Source organism: Lontra canadensis, unplaced genomic scaffold (assembly GCF_010015895.1).
Source record: "Lontra canadensis isolate GAN:19392208 unplaced genomic scaffold, GSC_riverotter_1.0 scaffold69, whole genome shotgun sequence".
Lineage (NCBI taxonomy): Eukaryota > Metazoa > Chordata > Mammalia > Carnivora > Mustelidae > Lontra > Lontra canadensis.
In genome coordinates this window covers 108,446-133,820 of record NW_022631063.1, presented here as the reverse complement: position 1 = coordinate 133,820, position 25,375 = coordinate 108,446, and the positions used below count along the sequence as shown (strand labels likewise).

The 25,375-nt window shown below is 34.9% G+C and overlaps 1 protein-coding gene across 6 annotated transcripts in view; it reads right to left on the bottom strand.

The window, feature by feature from the left end:
• SLC4A10 (solute carrier family 4 member 10) overlaps nucleotides 1–25,375 on the bottom strand; it is a 215,419-nt gene that overhangs the window by 156,740 nt on the left and 33,304 nt on the right. For all 6 annotated transcript variants that reach the window (XM_032880287.1, XM_032880288.1, XM_032880291.1 and 3 more), the window contains exon 3: nucleotides 5,707–5,853. In XM_032880287.1, the coding sequence (XP_032736178.1) occupies nucleotides 5,707–5,853 (147 nt within the window). The remainder of the gene's footprint in view (nucleotides 1–5,706; nucleotides 5,854–25,375) is intronic.

The window sequence follows — 25,375 nt, the reverse complement described above, 5'->3', positions numbered from 1 at the left end:
AGGTATTACGTTACACTCACAAAAGTCTTTTCATGATTATCCTACCAATATACTTTTAGCATCTTAAAGAGGTTAGAATTTTGGGGTGCCTGGGTGGCTCAATGGGTTAAAGCCTCTGCCTTAGGCTCAGGTCATGATTCTAGGGTCCTGGGACTGACCCCCACATTGGGCTCTCTCCTCAGCAGGGAGCCTGCCTCCTCTTCTCTCTCTGCCTGCCTCTCTGCCTACTTGTGATCTCTGTCAAATAAACAAATAAGATCTTAAAAAAAAGAGTTTATAATTTTAATACAAAAAATGTTCAAATGTGTTACTTAGTGACTATTTTTTTCATGTCTATGCACCTTAAAATTGCATGACATAAATCATGAATTACAGTATTACCAAGATCAGAAAGAAGCTTCTAGGTATAAATATAAATATATGTTGATAGATATTGGATTTATTTTTAAGAAGGTAACTGAGAACATAGAGCATTATAACACAAACTCTAGCCATGAATACGATGGATCAAAATATGGATCTGTTTCTATATTTATTAAAATATATAATGGATATAAATAACACCATGAATAGAATAACATGAAGGAATAAAGTTCTCGGGCTCTTAGTAGTCTCTTCTGGAATATTCAAGAGACATCATTAAATGGTGAAAAGATAAGCCACAAATGTGATAAGATATATGAAAAATGCAAAAGCAACAAAGGACTTATAGCCTAATATATAAAGAAACTCTACAAATCAGTAAGGAAAAAAAATCCCGTAAAAAAATTTTTCAATTTCAATTCAAAATTTATCAATTTAATTTTTAAAAATTTAAGGCTATTCAAATGGCCAAAGAGTACGCACAAAGTTGTTCAGTCATATTCGTATTCAAGAAATGTAAATTAAAACAACATCGCATTATATACCTTACAATAATGGCCAATGTTAAGAGAATGCCAAATGCTGACAAGAGTGTAAAATGACATAAGCCCTCATACTTTTCTGGTGGAAGTATAAATATGTACTTCACTTTGGAAAATTATTTGGCATTATCTGCTCAAATTGAAAATATGCATACCCTACCACTCAACAATAAGTTCAAGGTGTGAGAATTACATGTGTGCACCAAGAGACATAAAACTGCTCACAGCAACATCAATCATAGTGGCTTCAAAATGCAAATGATCCAAATGTCCTTCAGTAGTAGAATGCACAGCGTATACAAACAAATGAATATTATACAAAAATGAAAATTAATAAACTAAAGCTATAACTGAAAACATTGGTGAATCCCACAAAAAACAACATTGAACAATAGAGAAAGACACAAACACCCTTATAAGTTCATTTATATAAAATTCAATAACTAGCAAAACACCCAGTGTAGTAAGACAAGCTAGAGATCCTTTTGGGGAGCAGGGGTAGATAGTGACTAGAAAGGAGCACTAAGAGGGATTTGTAGAATGTAACTACCAAGATAGTAGTTATACACATGTTGATGATCATTCATTGAGTTGTACATTTGGGGAGGAAGGATAGTTCATGGCATCCAATAATAGTAACCGACACATCAGAGGGAGAATCTGGGCCACCTGACTTATATCCAAGTTTCACCAAATAAAGAGGCAGAAGCTTCTCAGGTTCAATGGTTCTTGAGCCTAGCTGGATACTAAATCACCTGGGATACTTTTAAAAAAGATACCAGCGTCCAAGGAAATACCCAATATTAACGAAAGTCTTTGAGGGTGGGGTCGAGCATAAATATTTTTTAAAGATTTTATGTATTTATGTATTCATTTATTTGAGAGAGAGAGAGTGGGAGGGAGGGGGAAGGGGGAGGGGAAGAGAGAGGGAGAGAATCTCAAGCAGAGTCTACCCTGAGCACAGTGCCCAATGTGGGGCTCCATCAGTGACCCCAAGATCACGACCCAAGCTGAAACCAAGAGCCATACATTTAAGTGACCGAGCCATGCATGCGCCCCCAAGGATCAATATTTTTTAAAGTTGCTCAGATGATTTTAATGTATAACAGGGCTTGACAGGGATGTTCTAGAGCTTCATTTGTGAAATTTTAGTGTATATATAAGTTATCTAAGTATATTATTAATGTACAGATTCTGATTCAAAAGGTCTGGGCTAGGGCCTGAGATTATGCATTTCTAACAAGCTCCAATGGGATTGCTAATATTGCTGGCTCATGCACTACACTATTTTTTTTAAATTATTTAAATTGTTTTAGGTAGGTTCCATGCCCAATGTGGAGCCCAATGTGGGCTCAGGACCCTGGGATCAGGCCCTGAGCTGAGATCGAGTTAAATGTTTGACTGAGCCACCCAGGTGTCCTGCACCACACTTTATATAGCAAATTTTCTAGAACAATGGGTCTCAAGGTTGGCTGCACATTAGAATTATCCAGTGGTACTTTAAAAAAAAACAAAAAACAAACAAAAAAAAAACTACAGGTTTAGGCCCTACCCCAGAGGGTCTGACTAGTGTGGGGTTTGGCCATCCCCATGTTTTTAAAACTCACAAGTATAGTCAATATTGAGAACCATTGTTCTGAAAAAGTGACACACTGCATCCAGCTATGAGAAAATAAAAAAGAAGAAACAGAGGGAACAAGTTTATTTATGTTTGTTTACTAAGCATTTGTAAGGTGATGTGAACATATTTTTTCAAGTACTAGAAAAAAACGAAAATTCAAAATACCCATTAAAGTTTAGTCCAACATATGTAATCCATTCTCAGAATCTAAGAGGAAGTCTAGACTAACTGTAAGTAGATGAAGGATTGAATGAGAAAATCCACATAACTCTCTCTTTATTACATTCCCAGACTCCACCTCATGAAAAAAAACAAAACAAAACAAAAAATCCTGAAAATGTCAAGGACACTTTTACACCTCCACTCTCGGTCTACTGACTCAGAGACAACCATCCTTTTATCATGCAGGTGAGGATATCCAACAGAATTTTCTTTACCAAGTCCCGACAATAGTTATTCTACCTGGCTGAAGTACATGGTATTTGGAGAAGTTTAATGTTCTAACTATATACAGTGATTGCAACAAGGAGCATACTGATGGCAGCGCATCTCTAAGAAAAATAATGGGGAAACTGTACAAATACTACAAATCAATGGAGAATCAAAAATAATCTCAAAGGCCCAAAGATCATACCTCTGAAAATTATCTGCTTCAGGAATGAAAGAAAATGCCCAGAAATACCTGGGAATCATCAATAGACTATAAAAATAGACTCTGTCAAGAACAAGAAAAACTAATTCGGAAAGGACAAGAAGAAATAAAAGAAAGGGACACCTGGATGGTTCAGTCAGTTAAGCGTCTGCCTTTGGCTCAGGTCATGATCCCAGGGTCCTGGGACTGAGTCCCGCATGGGACTCTCTGCTCAGCAGGGAGTCTGCTTCTCCCTCTGTCCTCCCCCCACTCATTTTCTCAATCTCTCTCTCTCTCTCACTCGCGCGCTCTCTCTCAAATAAATAAAATCTTTAAAAGAGAGAAATATAAAGAAAATAGTATGAGATAAGCAAGAACTTTAATAAAACTAAAATGCAACCACAAAATCAAAACCAGTAATAGAAATAGTAAAATGCAGAACTGATATTGCAGAGAATCAAGTGGATAATATGAGAAACTAACTTCAAACCACAAAGGGAAACGACAAAGAACAGATATCACTAATCCAACATACAGATAATTAATGTTTACAAAGAAGATAACAAAGTGGAACAGAATCAGATAAAACAGGAAAATGTAATGTAAGCAGAAAAATATCCGTGTATGCATACTGCAAAGGATTTTTAATACACCCATCACTAGGCCTGTCTTAGCAATTTTCTTAATTAAAGGAATCCAGAAAAATGTCTATAAGCATTCAGGCTTAAAAGATATAATCTTGAAAAAGGAAAAAAAAAAAAAACAGAGACTACAGATTTCTTTGCAATGCTTACTAAAAACAGATACTGAATAAATATATATGGAATATTAAAAGTAAAATAATTACCCGAAACTTGATATGCCACTAACTTCATATTTGAATACAAGGGAATGACTAAAGGGGTACCAAGGGTTTGAGAGAGATCAGGGACTGTTTAAAATGACAGAGACTCAATCCTGTTTAAGAAATGGTGAGAACGCTCAGATTGTTTTTCAGAGTCCATAGTCTCTCATGGTTCACCTCCCCTTCCAATTTCCCTCAACTCCCTTCTCCTCTCCATCTTCCCTTGTCCTCCATGCTATTTGTTATGCTCCACAAATAAGTGAAGGGGAGGGGGGTGGAAGGTTGGTGGAATCAGGTGGTGGGTATTACAGAGGGCACAGATTGCATGGAGCACTGGGTGTGATGCAAAAACAATGAATACTGTTACACTGAAAAGAAATTTAAAAAAAAGAAGAAGAAGGAAAAAAAAAGAAGTGGTGAGAACGATCCAGTTGAGAAGAAGAGGTCAACTAGATTATAAATTGTGTATATTTCCGGATGGTAGGGAACAGGAAATAAACATAAACATAATTGAAAAGAAAACTCCCTTGTTGCATCAAAAGAAAGTTGCAGATATAGACAGATAGATATGCTTAATAGGGAGAAGCTGTATGAGTTCATTCTGATGACGCATTGACCCTCCAAAGTAGAAAGCATCTGCTAAATGATAGTGAAGAAAGGGATGGTGGAGAATGATGAGAATTTTGAACAGTTAATTTAAAAATCAAAGAAATAGAATTGAACTGAATAGGCGCTGTTAAAGGTCAATTTTATAATGAATTTAAGCAGTTACATTCTGCCCTCTTGAATGATTTCATCCAGCACAGTGTGTTCATTGGGGCTGCATAGAGAAAGCAGGAACACAGAGGGACCCCAATACAAGTATGATTAAGTGGGAGTGAAGGTATGAATAAAGTTAAAACAGGGAACCTATGATATTTAGAATATTAGCAAAAGCATTACTAAAATTATAGGCTATGAAATCAGAGTAGGATAAGAAAATAATGAAAAAAAGATGACAGCACGGACAGAAAAAAAGTAGAGAGGTCAAGCATTTGCACAGGCAGGTAAGCAGGAGAGATGTGTGGTCAGAAAGCAAAGTGAATGCACTGATGACCTCAGTGGTAGAGTAATTATGGATGAATACTTGAGCTAGGTGTAGTGGAAGGAAAGGGTCAGAGGAGATGGGAATGTCAAGAAACTGAAAGCCAGGTTCTTGGTTATGCCATGTACACAGGCTTTCATAGCACTCAGAGATTGTTAACAACTTCTGTATCACTATATTTTGATATTCTGTATCTACTTCCAGGAAGAAGAATCACAATAGTAGAATGTCCACGTCCTTAGAGGGAAATTTGGTCAGCATCAGCAATAGTATGTGGGAACTTAATAAAGATATTTTCCCATCCCAGGGAGTTTAACTGTTTAGAGAAATGACTATTATTTGTATATATTATCAAGAGTTAACACAACTAAGTTTTACAACTTATATGTATTTCCTCAATCACAAATCTAAACCAACTCTCAGCTTCATGAAGCACAACCTGAGAAAAATAAAAATCAAGGTTTTTCTCTCTCACTTCTCCCCCATCAGACCAACCAACGTCTTTTGTAAAGTATAAACAATTTTATGAGTATGAGGTATGATTTCTAATTATGGATTTAAGCAAGTATAAGATTATTACCATTGCAAATTTAATAAAAAAACAAGAAGACAGATTCTTACCAAAGGAAGGTGACTCCCTCCCATCCTCTAATCCTGAATCTCTTTCTCTGTCTCTCTTTCTGTGTTTATGACCACGATGCCTGTGACGTCGATGGCTTTTTCTTCCTCCCAGGGGCACGTGAACTCCAATAAATAGTGTCCGATGACCTTCATCAGAAGCAAATGCATAATTAAACTCTAAATTATTCCAAAGTGCAGAAGATGATGATTTACACTTCAATGGAACTCAATTCAATTCAATCCAGCAAACCATTTTTGAGTGTTTATGGTATGTAAAGCTTGAGACTTGGCATGTATTTTGGCGCTTAGACCTATTGAAATACACCACAGATCTATCAGAAACATTTACAATACTAATAGTTTGGTTATATATCTTATAATCACCATTAGTTTATTAATTGTCTTAATCTCTCTGTGTCTATTCCTCATAACTTATAATTATACTCTTCTCATTAAGAAAATTTATTCTATTTTCTCCCTACCCTCAACTGTTATTTCACCAGTCCCCTTCCCTTCACAGTTAAGTGTGTGAAACAATTACTATCTCAAAAAACAGATTTCACCAATGTCCACAGTAATGCCAAATTCCGTGGAAAATTTTTGGTTCTATTATTTCTCTCTGTGCCACTTGATACTATTGACCACTCTCTTCTTGATGACCACTTTCTCTTGGCACTCCTTCTCTGTTTTGTTCATATTAGTTTTTTTTGCTGGTTCTTCTATTTATCCATTCAAGATTGGAGATCCCCAAGCTCTATCTTTGACTTCATGATTTCAGCTGATACATATTTATTACAGGCTCTGAGACCTAAAACTTGATGATAGATTGCTCTCTTGGGCTGCAGGCCTATGCATACCTCCACTTATTAGATATACTACTTGCATATCCTTCCCACAGGCATGTCAAACAACATGTCCATGGAATTCATCCTCTTCTCTGTTCCAAGTATCAGCCATCTATCCTCTATGTTAGTAAGTGCACCATCTATCCAGTCATCTCAGAGACCATCTAGTTTATCACCAGGTCCTCCTTTACATCTCTAGAATCCATTCCCTCTTCAGTATCCCTAGTGTTGCTGTCTTAGTTGGACTCTGATCATTTCCTACTAGGACTACTAGAACATTCTCCTTCCTGCTGTTTTTTGTTTTGTTTTGTTTTGTTTTCCTCTCAAGCTACACTCTTGTCCCACTTTTTATCCATCCTAAATGCCGATGGCTTTTTCCCCCCCAAAAATGCAAGTCTGACTACATTATTCCCCTACTTTAAATTCGTTGATCATTCTCTGTTGCCTATACGAGAAAGCTCTTAGTTCTCTTTAAGGTCAAATGATATCTGACCTCTGCCTATATCTCTGGCATACTTCTAAATACATTCTGCTTCACATACTATAAGCCAATGTGAGCCCCTTCATCCTTTTAGCCAAATGTCCTCAAGTCTCTGTTTTTAGTTAATATTGTTCTTATTCTTCCAATTGTAGGAAATGTCTTTGTCTCTCCTAATTATCTGGTGAAAACCTACTCATCTTTCAAGTCTCAGTTCAAGGATTATGCGACCCATAAAATTTTCCATACCCTCTGATTCTAAATACAGTTGACCACTTTCTTCCTTAAGGACCCTCCAGTACTTAATAACACTTGATTGTAATTACTTACCTAAAAGTCATTTTTTTTCTTATAAATCTTCTCTGAGAAGGACACTATGTTAGTCAATTTGTATCTTTAGCAACTAACACAGTGCCAGGTATACAGCAGATGCCTAACAAATGTTTACTGAGATAACAAACGTTTTATTGAGAGGTATTATGCCTGAATCAAGAATACAAATATAAAAAAGGTATTATTTCATTCCTATAAGTCATCAGGTTTCAGCCCTTCCCAACTTATGAAAAAAGTGGGACTCACAAGTGTGATGTATCGCCCTGGGTATCCCTTCCCTGAACAAACATATCAGAATAAATGAAGAGAAGATGTGAACCCCAAAACAAACACACATTAATCTATTCATTCAATACAATTACAAATTTCTAGCATTATTATTTCAACATAGCTAGACAAATAATGTAAAATGTATAAGGAAAAACTGAAAGAAAAATAACCAATAACATCTTGATGAAACTCAAGGAGGAAGAATTCACCTTATGAAATATCAAACTATACCACAAAGTTGTATACTTAAAGTAATTCACAATTTTGGAATCTTAAATGTTAGTAATTTCAAATTACTTGGACCATCATTACATTATTATTCTCTAATACGTTGAAGATTATTAATCAGGGGGAATGTGCAGAACATGAAAGAATTCAGACAGACCCTTGTGTAAAACTAGCATTTAAGGGTCAGAAAAAGAGGGCACCTGGGTGGTTCAGTTGGTTGAGTGACTGCCTTCAGCTCAGATCATGATCCTGGAGTATCAGGATCAAGTCCTACATTGGGCTCCCAGCTCCACCGGGAGTCTGCTTCTCTCTCTGACCTTCTCCCCTCTCATGCTCTCTCTCGCTGTCTCTCAAATAAATAAATAAAATATTTTTTAAGTGTCAGAAAAAGAAATTAAACACTTAATAGTTAAAAATAATGAAGTTATAGACTTTCAATTAAATATGGGAAATTAAATACCTGCTTTCTATCCCTATTGTTGCTGGACACTACATTCTTAATGCCAAGTTAGGAAACAATTTTTAAAGAACACTAAAAAAGAAATGATTAATAAGTTTTGTTACAATTAAGTCAGAAACTTCTCTTTATCATAAGAGTTGGGAGGCTACAAGGCATTAAAAAATGTATTTCTGGGGCACCTGGGTGGCTCAGTGGGTTAAGCCTCTGCCTTTGCCTCAGGTCATGATCTCGGGGTCCTGGGATCGAGCCATCTGCTCTGCGGGGAGCCTGACTCCCCCTCTCTCTCTGCCTACTTGTGATCTCTCTCTCTATCAAATAAATAAATAAAATCTTTTAAAAAAATGTATTTCTAACACATATAACTGATAAAGGACTAACTAACAAGATATAGAAGGAAATCCTACAAATCCTAGGAAAAGATGAAAACCCAATGGGAACATAGACAAAAAACTTAAATAGGCATTTAATAAAAAAAAGAAAATACAAATTGCTAATAAATGTAAGAAGAGGTCCACTAGTTCTCAGGGTAATGGAAATTCAAACCATAATGAGGTATCTCTTTACTCCCACCATCTTGGCAAAAATTGAAATGGTTGACAATTCTATGTCTCGGTGTGGTATCATATAGTACCAGTAGTATTATACAAAACTACTTTGAAACAGTATAACATTCTTTATTAAAATTGAAAATATGCATACCATATAACCGAGCAATTTCCTTGGGCCCTAGAGAAGTACATGAAGATGTATAAAAATATAAGAGACACATATAAGAATCTCTACAACTACACTGCTTATAAAGACAAAGTGCTGGAAACAACCCCAAAATCCATTAGCAGAATGTATTAAGTAGAAGATATTCACACATTGGGATATATAGAACAATAATCCACAGGTATGCATAACAATATAGATGAATCTCACATACTATTGAGCAAAATATATATATATAATATAATTTCTTTTATAAGGCTTTAAAAATAGAAAAACTAAAATATATTGTTCAGAGATGCATACACAGGAAAAGATCAATACAAAAGTCAGAAAACTTGTTACCTCTGGCATAAAGGTGAATAGGATCTGTGACTGTTGAGAGGAACATGAGGAGCTTCTGGGGTGTTGGAAATTTCTGTTTCTTGATACAAGTTTTTGCTTCAATAATATTTAAAATTTATACATAAGCTTTCTGTACTTTTCCGTATGTTTGTTTCATTTCAAAATTTAAAAAGTTAAAGAAACCAAGGAGGAAGAGTTTTAAAAAGGGGACAACTACTAGTTTACATGCTATAAAGGAGTCAAACAAGATTAAAACTAAAAATTAGCCATTACAGTTGGAAATTGATGTTTATCTGTTATCTTCATAAAAGCAATTTCAGTGAATGAGGAAATGAGTAAAACTGAGGAAATTTAGGCAATGAATATTTCCTAGACGTGAAAATAAAGGCTTTACAGAGGGCGGTACTGGAACTAAATCTCAAGATTGCAAAAGTTTCTAATAATTACTGCTGAAGATAACCATTCCCCAGACAGACAAAGAAAAGAGGCACCAGACACCTTAGGTGCAAGTCCAGAGGGCCTGGCTGGGTATAGTGAATATTGTCTTTGTTTATGAAATGTAGATTCGATGGGCCTGTGCCAAAAGTAACATCCTAAAAAGTTGCCAAGTCAAGGCTAAAATAAACCATCTGAAACCATATCCAAGCATAATCAGATAAAAGGATGCCAAGACAGACAGCTGAACTGATGTCTTGAGGACATTAAATGCAAGGAAGACCAAACTGAAGGAGTTTCCTGAGGCAGAATCTTGCAGGCTGGTTAAAATATCAAAATTCACTTGGGTAAATAACTATGATTGAATTGTTGGATCACATGGTAAGCTTATGTTTACCTATATGAGAAACTGCCAGACTGTCTTCCAAAGTGGCTGTACCATTTGCATTCCAACCAGCAATGAATGAAAGTTCCTGTTGCTCCACATTCTTGCCAACATTTGATGTTGTCAGTGTTTTGGATTTTAGCTATTCTAATGGGTATGTAGTGATATCTCACTTTTAATTTGCAATTCCCTAATGACATACAATATTGATCATCTTTTCATATGCTTATTTACTATCTGTATTTCTCCTTTGGTAAGGTGTCTGTTCAGATTTTTTCCCATTTTGTAATTGGATTTTTGTTTTCTTATTGTTGAGTTTTAAGGGTACTTTGTATATTTTGGATATAAGTCCTTTACTGGATATGTCTTTTGCAAGAATCTTCTCTTTAGTTTGTCTTTTCATTGTAACATTGTAACAGTCTTTCATGAAGTGTATGTTTTAATTTTAAGGAAGTTCAATTTATTGGGGTGTCTGGGTGGTGCAGCCTGTTAAGCACCTGGCTTTGACTCAGGTCATGATCCTAGGGTCCTGGGATCAAGCTCTTCATCAGGCTCCCTGCCCCATAGAGAGCCCGCTTCTCCCTCTCTTTCCCTCTGCCTCACATTGGAAGTATGTGGGTAGTAGAAAAGAAGCAAAGTTTCAGTTGTATAGAGCCAGAGCTCATCTCCAGAAAATTCTTCTAAATTTTGCAGGTTATGTATACAAGAAGCTTGACAGAAGTTTTCTTAAATTTTAAGACAACCCCCAAAATTTTTGTGAAATTATAAATAAGTTATAAGGATTGAAGCAACTTCTCTAGACTACATTAGTAAAAAATAAATTTTAATTGATAATGATAAAGATAGAGTTAATGTTCCATATCCTTAACAGAAAATGATATTTAAAAATCCTTGACATTAGGGATCAAAAATTTAGGGGGAAAATATTACACAGCTATGTCAGTTCATTTCTAAAAAGTACGCTATTTCTCCAAATGTTACAATTTTGTGCTATTTATCTCTTTTTTTCCTAAAGGTTTTATTTATTTATTTGACAGACAGAGAGACAGCAAGAGAGGGAATACAAGCAGGGGGAGTGGGAGAAGCAGGCTTCCAGCCTAGCAGGGAGCCTGATGCGGGGCTCAATCCTAGGACTCTAGGATCATGACCTGAGCTGGAGGCAGACCCTTAACAACTGAGTCACCCAGGTGCCCCTATTTATCACTTTTTAAGTGAGTATTTGTTGATTTTTTTCTCATTCTAAATAAATATCCACCTTTGTACCTAATTTATATTCAAATGTTGTTTTTTCCCTAGAGAACCTTCAAAAATGCTTAAGTGTCAGCCCTCACAAAACCTACATCTGCCCTTAGGCCACCTGTGAATAGCCCACAATTTTGTGTCTCCATCTCAAATCTCTTTCGCAGACTGGAAACTGTCATATCCCACGCACTCAGCTGACACTTCCATTGCATGTCTAAAAGATGACTGAAAATCAACACATACAGGACTAAACTCCTAGTCTTCTCCATCCCGACCCCCTCCTATAAGTTTTTCCCCCATAATCTTGTCCATCTCAGTTGATGACAAAACAATTTCCTAGCTGCTGAGAACAATTATCTTGGAGTAATTATAGATTCCTCTCTTTTTCTTAAGCCTACAACCCATCCAACAGGAAACCTATTGGAGCAAATGGCAAAATATATCCGGAATTTGTCCACTTATTATTTTACTTCACCACTGGTCAGGGCCACATGATACCCAACCTGGATGACTGAAATAGTCTCCTGACAGTACTTCGTGAATCTACCTCTAGTCTCATGGTCTGCACCAAGCACAGTAGCCAGTGTAGTCCTCTTAAAATTCAGGTGAGATCACGTCATTCATTTATCCTTGTAACGTTACCCTCTTTTACTCAGAGAAAAGGAGATTTTTCTAGGCCTCTCCAAGGACTTCTGTGACCTGCACACCCCACTGCTATTATGTCTCTGATCTTTTCTCCTGCTGATCTCCTCCTCACCCCACTCACCTCAGCCACACTGGCCTCCTTGCTGTTCTCACTACCACCCTGGGAACTTGTATCTTTTTTCACTGCCTGAAATATTCTTCCTACTTGGAAAATTCGTCACTTCTTTCAAGTCTTTTTTCACCTTCTCAGTGAAACCTACACTAAACACCTACTTAATATTACACCCTTTACTTTGACCCGTTATGCTTCTCAGACTCTTCTATTTTTATTTTTTCTATAGCACTTACATACCATGTAATTAACTTATTATATTTAGTGTTTACTTTCTAGTTTCCTCCCAAAGTTTTTCCACATAAGAAGAGCAGAGATTTTCGATTTGTTCGATGATGTATCCCAAAAAGATCTAGAACAGTGTTTGATAGTTCTTGATGCTCAATATATTTTTATTGATTATATAAATCTTTTGCATGAATAGAGATGATATTTTTAAGTAAAATATTTAGGTAACAGACATGATAATGCACTGGCTACTAAACACATTAAAAAACTTAAGAATGGAAAAAAAATGGTATGGCCACAAATTTCAAAGCAACAGTAATGAAAAGGCCACAATTTATGGCTATGAAACCATATGGAAAATATTTCCTGTTTCTGCATGGTTAGAGACTTCTAAAGCAAATAAAAACTGAAATCTGAAGTAAAGGACAAGCTTTGGAGATTAATGGTTGACTAAAAGGTAGAGAGAGACCTTCAAAGAAATGTAGACATTTATCTTCCAGATATATGTCTTTACATTGCAAAAAATAATAAATCCCCATAGCTACTGGTTTATATTCCAAAGGGTTTAAACTAGGGACCTTCCTCTTTTCTTTTTTGAGATTTGATTATATAAGAGATAAAATTTCTCTCTCTCTCTCTCAGGAGGGAAAAGGCAGCTGTAGAGAAATTTCTAGATCAGCTCCCAGATTCATAATCTTAGGACTCCCCCGCTGTGCATACAGCCACCTGATTCTCACCACATCACCTTAAAGGGGAAGAAGGGGGCATGAAGAACCAATATGGTTATTGCTATAAGTAGTAAGAGCCAGCCTCCAATCCAGAACCCACCTCATGTTCACTTTTAGAACAAAATTAATAAATGTAGATACTAAAAAATCAATGGATTTAAGAGACTTTCTACAAAGATTATATGGGAATATAATAGATGTAAAATATTAAACATGAGGTCTATTACATAGCAGACATTCATACTAGAGTTCCCTTTCCCCTTCATATGGCTCACCCCTCAGTGGCTCAAAGGAATAAGAAGACAGAATAAAATTTTCTTGTCCTATCTCATTATCTTTCTGTTTCCCTGTATGTTTTCAGCTTTTCTAATCCCAACTATAATAACCCTGGATTAAACAACTAGAGAATCACATTAGGTCCTGTGGAAAACAGTATACAAATAAAATTTCCAGATTATCATTTCCATAAATTTTTCCAAAAATTTCATATCTAAAATTGAATTTTCCATCCTAGTAGACATCACTTAAGAAGAAAAAGAATCAAATAACTTACTGATAAATGTCATTGTTCAGAAATCACTTGAATATTATTAAGCCTAATTAAACTATTTTTAAGATTATACAGGGAAAATTTTATTTTATGATATAACAAGTCCAAAAATTTAAAGAGGAGATCTCCTCAAATGAACATTTCTTTTTTTTTACTTTTTTTTAAGATTGTTTTTTATTCATTTGAGAGAGATACAGAGACAGAGACAGAGAGAACACAAGTAGAGGGAGAGGCAGAGAGAGAGGAAGAAGCAGACTCCCCACTAAGCTGGGAGCCCAAGGTGGGGCTCAATCCCAGGACCTGGAGATGACCTGAGCCTAAGGCAGATGCTTTACCATCTGAGCTACCCAGGTGTCCCTCAAATGAACATTTCTTAAGTTAATCAAAATAATCAATAATTAATTTCATATCAAGTCAAAACCCCAAATTAATAAAAGTGCAAAATCATTTAGATAAAAATATATTTCAAAAAATATTAGTAAGAATGAGACAGTGCTATTAAAAGCTTTTTTGAGATAAGCACAGAACACTAGAATTTACTCAGAATTCACCTGTATGTCACTTGAGAGAAAATAGTTTCCCCATTAGAAAAACAAAGGTTCATTAAAGGTAACATTGTTTTCTGAGTAAAATTTTGCTAATAAGTCCTAGATTTTTGACACTTAAATCATTGTGCATACAATCTTGCTAAGCAGATAGAGAATTATTATGGATATTTTCGTTATGTAAGAGATACCAGTACTGAAAGAACTCGGTGTGGCTGTGGTCATAGTATTCTGACAGTTTACTAAATGCAGTGAGATTAGAGGTATATTTGAGGATGGAAAGGACTCCTACACTAATTAATAATAATACTAATAAACTATTCCTTATTTAGCTAGGAGGGAAGGGGCCAAGCTTACCTACTCTTGAAGAGAACTGTGGATGTGTTTTGTTTTGTTTTGTTTTGTTTTTCAGTGAAATGAAAATAACGCAGCTGGTGCATAATTACTGAGTTGCTAACAGCCATTTAGATGTGTCAATCATGGGAAAAGGTCAAGTATATTAAGCTGAATAAGCATGTGATCTTTAATTCCATGGAGACTCTAACAGAGTCAAGAAACACAACAAGCCATCATTTATCATAATATATCAAAGAATTCTAATTCCAACAGAAATTCTCTGCTGAGGGAGAGTAATGGAAAGAGACCAAGAAGGTTGAGTGAGTGTGTGTGTATGGGCTATTGCACTGCTGTTTCTTGGGCTGCTTCACTGAAAAGAAAAAAAATGTCAAACCAGTGCTGGTCACAGTCACCAGACCTCAGGGCTGTATTTGTAATCATTACAAAACAAAAGGTCACATGATTGTCACCACTTTATAAAAAAAATTGGAATCTTGTAAGTGCTAATGTTACTCGTCAAAAAAGCCATAGTCTGAGATTTACTAGTTTACTAAAGTGACATTTAAAAAGAAAAACAAAACAAAAAAAATTCTTTTTATAAGTTTATAATGCAGTCTTGAGCAAAACACAGCAACTAAATAACTTTGTATCTTGAGATAACAGTGTTATTTTTCATCTTGGAACATGAAAAGCCTCAACATGTAAGCTTCAGCATTTGTCCAAAAAATGAATGAATCCTAATAATACGTATTTTCTAAGGAAAAAAAAAAAAAAGCCAGAAGAATTCCCAATTCTGGTAGGTTGTAAAACAGCTTGATGTTGGATGTTTACTGTACTCAAAGAGAGGCTAGAATTTAAATCAATTAAGAAATGGAATAATAAGGAATGCTTATAAAACATGATCCTTGCACTTAAAAGGTAACTATCCAATTGTTGAGGACTCAAGTCCAACAAAGAAAACAGCAGCAAATATACAAATTAGAATAGAAATAAAAAGCAGTAAACAATACCAATCTGCATTAAAGCTAATGTTCTTATGTGGTATCAGCCATTAAATGCTGTAGGAACTTGTATTAAAGTAAAATCAATCATAACTTGAGCAATCAAGGAGAGTTTCGTAGAGAAGGTATAACTTGACTTAAGTCTTACACAGTAAGAACGAGGAGTGGGATAATGTGTGCAAAAGCAGAGGAGCATTCTGGGGAGATAATGTAAGGTACATGCTATGGCAGGAGAAAAAATAAGGTAAGATAGAATACTTTTATGATCACAAAAGCTTGCAATTTCACTATTATTTTATTTATTTATTTTTCCAGAGAGATTATGTGTGAAGAAAGGGTGAGGGATGCAACAAAGAGAGAGGGAAAGGCAGAAAATCCTAAGCAGGTTCCATTCATGCTCAGTGCTCACAGTGCTCAGCACAGGGTCCGACTTTGGGCTCAATGTCATGACCCTGAGATCATGACCTGAGCTGAAATCAAGAGTCAGTCACTCAACTAACTGAGCCACCCAGGCATCCCATCAATTTCATTATTATTTTAAAATATTTATGTTTGCTGTTTTATTTTGTAAGGAAGAGAGAGAAAATAGATCAACATATGTTCTGGGATACTTTAAAAAATGAATGCAAAAGAGAAGGTGGTACTCCTCACCTTCCCAACCCATTTTAATTAATTTGTGATTTCTGAACAGCCCTGCCACTTTGCTTTAGGGAAATAGCTTAGAAAATGAGCAAAAATGTAAAAATGTAAAATATTCCAGATTTAGTTTTGTATTGTGTTAATCCAAAAGACACGTGCACATGTAAAAACTGGCTCATTCTGGGAATTATGGTAATTAAGGACAAAGAGGCTTGCTTGGGAAAACAAAGAGTTGTTGAGAAGACAAAGAGATTTCAATGAAGAAAGTTGGTGGGGTTCAACTGTAGAACTGAAGGAATAAAACAAAACATCAGAAAGCAAAGATGAAAAAACCTGGCACTTCTGTATATTTACAAATAAAAGACAATATGGTAAATTTTTTTTTTAATGGCCACAAATATTTTAGCAGTTTCTTCCACCTGAGGTGAAGTCTATTCCTCCAACCCTTGAATCTCAGTTTGGATGTGTGACTTGTTTTGACGTCTGGGACATCAGCAAATGAGATACAAAGTCTTGGGGAGTACTCTTGTACACTGGTTTTTCATGCTGTTGTTTCTGGGAACTCTTATGCTACCATGTAATCAGAGCTGCCTAATTTTATCACACAGAACTGCCAAAGTATACTCTCTTAACACCTTATACTTCCTTATAAAATTTTTCAAAATTTCAATTCAAGCAACCAATGTCATAATGTCCTATTACTCTACTTCAAATTGCTTTCTTCCTCAAGAAAGGTATAAAATAAATTTCTGTGGTTTCAGATAATTTTTAGGACATTTGTAACCTCTTCATTTATACAGAATGAGGATTCCTTTTCAAATCTAAACTAATGAACTTTTTTAGTCAGAAAACTTAAAAACTTCAATGTATTTAAATAATAAGCAAAGTTAACAAGGAATTTATATTTTAAAGCATACTCTAAAAGTTCACTTTAAAGAGCACAGAATTTAGAGCAGGAAAATTCTTCAGAAATCATCTGATTAAAATCTCTCATTTTAACATGTAAAATAAATAGGAATTGAAGCTAACTCAATATTTCTAAAACTAAACAATGTTAGGTAACCATATCCAATAGGGAAAGTTTAACAACTTAGTACATTTTTCCTTATATGAAATTCTACTATTTCCATATAATATAAAATGATAATATATTTCATTTTCCATATAACACTCTTTTAAATACTTTCACTTAGCAGTCATGTTCCTTTTACGTATTCTCTTAGCAATTTCCTCAACTAATATTTGTATGAGATGACCTCTCATGAGGTCATATCCATCTTCTCCAGTGGGTCTACCACAGATGTAGTCAATGTATGAAGGTCCACAGGACACATCTGGAACATTTTGGTTATGCCCAGATAGACCCCTACAGCACCTATAAGTGGAAATAATTTTCCAGGAGTGAACCATCCAGGGAAAATATGAGGAATAAGAAGGAAAAAATAATAACCAAGAATAGATGTGGAAGGAAACCAACATTTCAAAGGTAGAGGAGAATTGCAGTTGTCCAAAGTTTGAAGAAATAGATGAAACCTCTCACATTATGTTAATGGGAGAGTATTTCAGTATAATCATGCTGAAAGCCAATATAAAAACATGTATCAAAATCTTAATTTAATAAACTTTTGAGGTAGTGATTCTGCTTCTGTGAATTACATCAGGAAGGTCAAATATATAGAGATACCTATACAATAATGTTCATAGCCACTTTTTTAAAAGAGAAAAATGAGAAATAATAAGAATTTCCATTGATAAAGGATTAGTTAAATAGACCGTGGTACAATCATACAATAAAATGCCAGGTAGCAATTTAAATGACTAGTATCTATATAACATGAAAAGATCTTGATGTTTTTTAATGAAATTTAAAAGTTAAAAAGGTACCATAATTCTGCTTATATATAATTAATTTATAATCATGTGTCTGTTTATGACACATAATTAAATTAATGTTCTGTTCATAATATTAATTCCATTATTATTCTGTTCAGATTATTAATAGTATTACTTTTAGGTGGTGGGTTTTCATGGTTGCTGTTTTGTTTGTCTGTTTGCTTTAGACTTTTTGTATTTCTTGGATTTTTCTAATGGAATACATGTCATTTTAATAATTTTTTTAATGTATTTTGGGAAGGAGAGGAGTGGGAGAGAGGTAGAGAGATAATCTTAAGCAGGCTCCTCACTCAACACAGAGCCCAGTGCAGGACTTGATCTCATGACTCTGAGGTAGTGACCTGAGCCAAAATCAAGAATGGGATGCTTAACTGACTGAGCCATCCAGGAGCCTCTATTTTAATCATTTTTAAAACAATAAAACTAATATAATTTTGGGGAAAAAAAAGTTTAGAAATGTCAGGCAGAGTAAGAGGAGCTAGTGGGTAAAATGGAAAAAATATCAGGCAAGACAGGATCTGAGAAAATCATCAGCCAAGGGAAGAGAGATGAGAGAAGAGAGGTCTAAAAACCAAGGCATAGTCAGAGTTCTAAAAGCAACAGAGAATTCAAAAGGAATGAGGACAGAGAGCCATTGTACTTGGCAACTAAGAACACTATTTAATAGTTAGATAGGATACATTTAATAAATCTTAACATGAGAGAAATAATCCATTCATATAAACAGTCAGTATCTCAACTTACTGAACAAGACTTTTGTTTTCATGATCACTGTTATTAACTGCATTGGTGTTGCTAACACTATAGTTTTTTATTAATCACTGTGATGTCATAAAATGTTTATGTGTTATATTGTCCTCTAATTAAATCATGGCAATTGTCTTCACAAGAAAAAAACTGAGTTATGCAAAGGAAAAGTAAGCATAATTCTAAATAATTTAGCTAGAAATTAGAAATCCTTTTGCAAATAAAACTGTAATACTTTTATTACAAATGCTGCTTAGGTAATTTAGAAGCAGTTTTGAAAGTAGTCAAAAGGAATGTTCATAATCTTCTGGCCTCAGAGGCAAAAGCTTAATTTATCAGCAGAAAAATAAAATTTTACTTTCTTTTAATCAATTTCAATTATTTTGTTTCCTTTATCATTATCCCATCTAACCTCATTAAGGGGTAGAAATGATGGAGAAAGGAAGGAAAGAGAATCCAGTTTTTTTTCATTGTGCGTTCAGCAATTCTGATACACTAAAGGCAGTAGGAACGACGGGCAGCCAGGAAAGGGGGAAGATAGAATGGGGAAGTAAGTAAGGTTACTGGGAGAAAATATAAGAGAGCATTCAGAAAAATACTCAGCATACTGGCACCCAAATGTCATTAATTCTATTAAGGTACCAGAAATATCAATACTACTAAATTATACGTGTGCATTATCCAAAAAATTAAGAACATCACCTCTTTCAATTATTATTTAATACTTATTATTATCCCTATTTATATCAATTTATATTTTAATGTAAATATTTATGTGCTAAGTGGCCACTGACTTATTTTTCCAAAGGGTTATAGAACTGAAGCACCCTATTGGTGGCACCGGTATCTAAACATCCTTAGAGAACGAAGAGTATAAAACAGAAAATGGCTCAGTGTTTGCAGAGCACTTAATTAAATATTAGTGAATGATGACAACTTCCCTAGAAAGATCTTAACTGACCAGTGGCCTATCCCTGAATGTACTAGTGTGAGACAATGATGTAGAAACCTGAGGAGGTTGCAATCAAATGCAGCAGAGGAGCTTTAAAGCCGGATCACTCTATGGAGCACCTGGGTGGCTCAGTCAGTTAAGCAGCCGGCTCTTGATTTTGGCTCAGGTCAGGACCTCAAGGTCTAGGCATGGAGCCCCCGGTTGGGACTCCATGCTCAGCGCAGAGTCTGCTTGAAGATTTTTTTTACCTCTTTCTCTGCCCCTCCACTGCCCCACACTCTTTTTCTCTCTCTAAAATAAATAAATAAATAAATCTTTAATAAATAAATAAATTTGGATCCTTTTGGGGTAAAGATTAGCAGCCGAAATAGAGATTTAAGAATGTAATCAAGAGGGGGAAACCTGGGTGGCTCAGTGGGCTAAAGCCTCTGCCTTCAGTTCAGGTCATGATCCCAGGTTCCTGGGATCAAGCCCCACATCAGGCTCTCTGCTCAGTGGGGAGCCTGCTTCCTCCTCTCTCTCTCTGCCTGCCTCTCTGCCTACTTGTGATCTCTGTCTATCAAATAAATAAATAAAATCTTAAAAAAAAAAGAATTTAATCAAGAGGTAGACTAAGTTCATCTACTTCACAATGTCACCTTCATAGTACTACTCCCACACTATTAAACTGTGTAAGTAAATAATGAATACCTTTAAGTCTCAGATGTCTGGAAAATGCAAAAGTATAATATTAATATAAACCGATGTAGTATATACTAAGAAGCTTTGGTCATTTGTGGTGTGTCTTCAAAATTTTCAATAGTTAAGGATTCAAATATTTAAGGATTAAAGGAATACTTTCTTTGTTGTAAAATTCTTTCTTTTAATACTTATAGGATTATATTTAATGTAATGAAAAGGAATTTCTTTTCATCTATTATATCTCTGAAATAGTAATTGATTGAAAATGTTACATATACACACAAACACACAATTCTACTCATTCACAGATAATATATTTAAGTCACATTAGAAAGCAAATTCCCCCTCCCCTCTCAAAAAAGAAAGCAAACACCCTAAATGCTGTACCATATCTTTGATAGAAAATTGTATTAAACAGAACTTGACTTACAAGGAATAATGAAGAGAGATTAACAAGGGTTTTTATTCTAAAATTAGCTAACTAAAAACTGACATCCTAGCTTAAGCTAGGGATGCAAAAATATATAACCAGGACCCTTAAATTATGAAACCACAAATTTACAGGATTTCTTAGCCACATATACTCATTAGAATATATGTCACTGCCCTCATGCAAACACATATCTATAACTGTTTACAAATGGTCAAATAAACCACAACCACATTTTTTAAAATACTCTAAGATCTTTTGAATTTACTTGGAATTATAAAATAGTATAAAAACAGATTATAAATAACTATCAAGTTACCACTCACTTCAAATAGACAAAATATCATGAATAAATTATGTATCAAAATATATTGATATGGGTCACATACACAAATTTTCTGGGAAATGCCTAAAATGAAGAACTATGGAACATGGTTTATAGCTCACCTGAGAGTTAATTTTAGAAATAAAAGTATTTAAAACAATATTCTCTTATTTGTTTCTTATTCTTAGAATACCCAGGGCAAAACACAACAGTTCATTATAAAACGTGCTCAGATGGCAAGGATTGTTCAATAAGGAAATGAAATTTAATATTGACTATTTTTTTCTGAAATCTTAAGTATTAGTTTGTGTGCCTAATTCCCATCTTCAACTATCCAAAGTGTTTGGCAGGCAAAATGTACAATTTCAGATGGATCCTGTGTAATTAACTAATTTCACTACTCATTACCAGTGGACCAAATACCACTTAGAATTGCCCCATCAAATGATATTGAGCCTATATCAACAATACTAAATTGCACAAAAACTGATCAACCAATAATGGCAGGAAAAAAATGAATCCTTTTTAAAGAAAAGACATTTGGAACAGGAAACAATAAGATTATTCATTTTGTGGTACAGAGAGATGAGAATTTAAAATAGGAGAACCTGAGGTTATAATAAAACTAGCTTCCAGTGGGAGAAAGGCCCTCCTATTTGTGGAAATAAATCTCTCTAATTGGAATTTACTAACTATAAAGCTTCTCAAATTTTTGCAAAATCATTTGGAAAACCATTGTGATATGGATACTAATTTTTGAATCCAATATTGCTTCATAATAGGACATAAAAGTCTTCACTTTTTTTATATATAGTCATGATCAAGTAAGGAAATATGCCCAAGTCTTTCAATTAATAATCACCTTGCCCCATTCCATCCCCTAAAACACAAAACTGAGCACCATCTTTAATTCTACAATATAGTTGTTAAAAGCCCAGACCCTGGGCAGGTTAATCTTCTGTGCTTTAGTTTCTTTAACTGTAAAATGGAGCTTACTTACTTAATGGAGCTACTTACCTCATTTGGTAGTTTCAACCATTAATTCATTCTCCACTACCTCATGCAAATATTTAAACTTCATCTGCAGTCACTCTTTGCCCCCATATACATAATCCAGCACATTAGCCACACCATATTAACTATTCCAGAATATAAAATATCCTTCCTTCTTTGCCCTCAGCACACCCATTCATCTTTCAAAGCCCACCTCCGTCACTGTGAAGCCAACTTTGGTTTCTCCCAGCAGAATCCACTCTTTCCTTCTCTTGGCAATTTTTGGAGATAAAAGTTTAGAAAGAAAAGGTGTAGGCCTAATTTTCAGCTTTTTCTTGTCTTCATTTTATTCAATTCTTTTTTACAATGGTGGTATACTGTGTCATAAATATAGGACCTGTACTCATTATCTTTAGTTTTTTAGGGGAAACTACTTTTGATCTTATGATGATTATAGTCAGAAAACAATTTCAGTTATCAAAGAGCTCAGGATTGTGGTGAAAGGAAGAAAACGGGAGGGTACTATTGTTGATAGAACTATGCTGTATGATAGCTTTGTGTTGGGGCTTGTTTTGCCTTATCTTATCTTTGCATTTTGGGTCCACCATCTATTAAGTGGTCACCAAAGGAAAAAAAACAGTAAACCATTTTTTTTTCCTCAAATGGAATGAGAAAAAGACTATCAAGATAGGGGCATAATTTTCTTCATTAAATCCTTGACTGAAAAGTATTTTACTATCTGGTAAAAACAATACAGGATAAAGAAAATGTCTCTTTGATTTAATTTGTAGGCCAAAATTTAAAGATGAGTTTAACTTTTCTATTAAAGTTTTAAATTTATGAATTCCCGAAAATCACTGAAATATAACTAGATTGATTTATCTTGGGCAGTGCAACATAACTAGAAATTTCTGTATTTACATGTAATTCAAAAATAATTAAATATTTGATGAGTGTTAATTATGCACTTAAGTACATTACATAAATTTAACATCTTACATGATTACTGATATATTATTGAACGACATACAAATGAGATTCGATGCAATACATTTTTAATCCCTATTTAATTCAAGAAAAAGTCCTAGATAACATGGGAGAATGCAAATATGTATAAGATGACAATTTGTCCTTCAACAAGCTTATAATACAAAGATAAGAAATATATACATAGGGACACCTGAGTGGCTCATTTGGTTAAGTGGCTGACTCTTGATTTCAGTTCAGGTCCTGATCTCAGGGTCATGAGATCGAGTGCTGCATCGGGCCCACACGAAGCATAAAACCTGCTTAAGATTCTCTCTCTCCCTGGAGCGCCTGGGTGGCTCAGTGGGTTAAGCCTCTGCCTGCAGCTCAGGGCATGATCCCCGGGGCCTGGGATCGAGCCCCGCATCAGGCTCTCTGCTCAGCGGGGAGCCTGCTTCCCTCCCTCTCTCTGCCTGCCTCTCTGCCTACTTGTGATCTCTGTCTGTCAAATAAATAAATAAAATCTTAAAAAAAAAAAAAAGATTCTCTCTCCCTCTCCCTTGCCCCTCCCTACCACTGCTCACATGCTCACTCTCTCTCTCAAAAAAAAATAATATAATAATATAAATATAATATATATAATAATAATATAATACAATATAAATAATATAAATAATATAAAAAAGATGTAGCTCAAAAATAGAAGGATGAAGGAAGAAAATAACTATTCTGTTAGGAGGGATCAGGTAGTACTAATGGATGGAAAGAGTGGGAATTCTATTTCTGTGTGGAAGGAAATCACTAGCAAATGGTGGAGAGGGGAACACTCCAATTTGGGGTAATCTAAAAGGCCTTAAACAGAAAAATAGAATAATATCCCTGAAGTTTTACTGCATCTTTTATGTTCTCAGACTATAGAAAAATAGAAATACTTGCTATAAATAAGGAAAACAATAGCTCTCACTAAATAGGCTCTTTATGTATCAGTGACTTAGAGAAATATTTAATTTGTGAGGAGCAATGTGAACTATAATAGGAATGATGTTAGGCAACAAAGAAATATGAAAAGTAGAAGGGCAAACATTCTACACCATACACAAAATTATCTCAAAATGAATCAGAGACCTAAAGGTAAGACGCAAAACTATAAATTAGAAGGAAACATGGGGAAAAGTTTTATGACATTGGATTTGATGAGGATTTCCTGGATATGACACCAAAAGCACAGGCAACAAAAGTAAAATTAGACAATTTAGACTACATAAAAATTGAAATTTTCTGTATATTAAAGGACAAAATCAACAGAGTGAAAATGCAACCAGGGTAATGGGAGGAAATAATTCTAAATCATATATCTGATATGGGGTTAGTATCTAGAATATATAAAGAATTCATACAACTCAACAACAACAACAAAATACCCAATTAAACAATGGGCAAAGGACTTGAACCGACATTTCTCCAGAAATGATGAACAAATGGTCAGCAAGCATATGAGAAGATGCTCAATATCACTAATTATTAGGAAAATGCAAGTCAAAACCACAATGAGATATCACCTCATACCCACTGGATAGGGATAGCTCCTTATCATAAACAAAGAAATGAACAAACAGAAAATCATTAAGTTTTAGCAAGCATGTGGAGAAATTGGAACTCTTGTGCACCCTTGGCGGAAATGTAAAATTGTGAATTGCTATGGAAAACAGTACAGCAGTTCTTCGAAAAATTAAAAATGGAATCACTTCATGATCCAGCAATCCACTTATGGCTATATATTTAAAAAGATTTGAGAGCAGGATTTCAAAGAAATATTTGCATACCCATGTTCATAACAGCACCATTCACCATAGCAAAGCAACCATGTCTATCAACAGATGAATGGATAAACAAACTGCAGTACATACATATAATGGAGTATCAAAACCTTAAAAAGGAAGGAAAGCCTAACATGCTACAACATGGATGAACGTTGGAGACATTATGCTATGAAATAAACCAGTCACAAAAAGGCAAATATTGCATGGCTTCACTTACATGTGCTCTCTAGGGTGGTCATATTCACAGAAACAGAAGAGAGAATAGTGCTTGCTACAGGATAGGGTGAGGAGCAAATGGGAGAGTTGCTTAATGTATAAAGTTTCCGTTTTCCAAGACGAAAAAGTT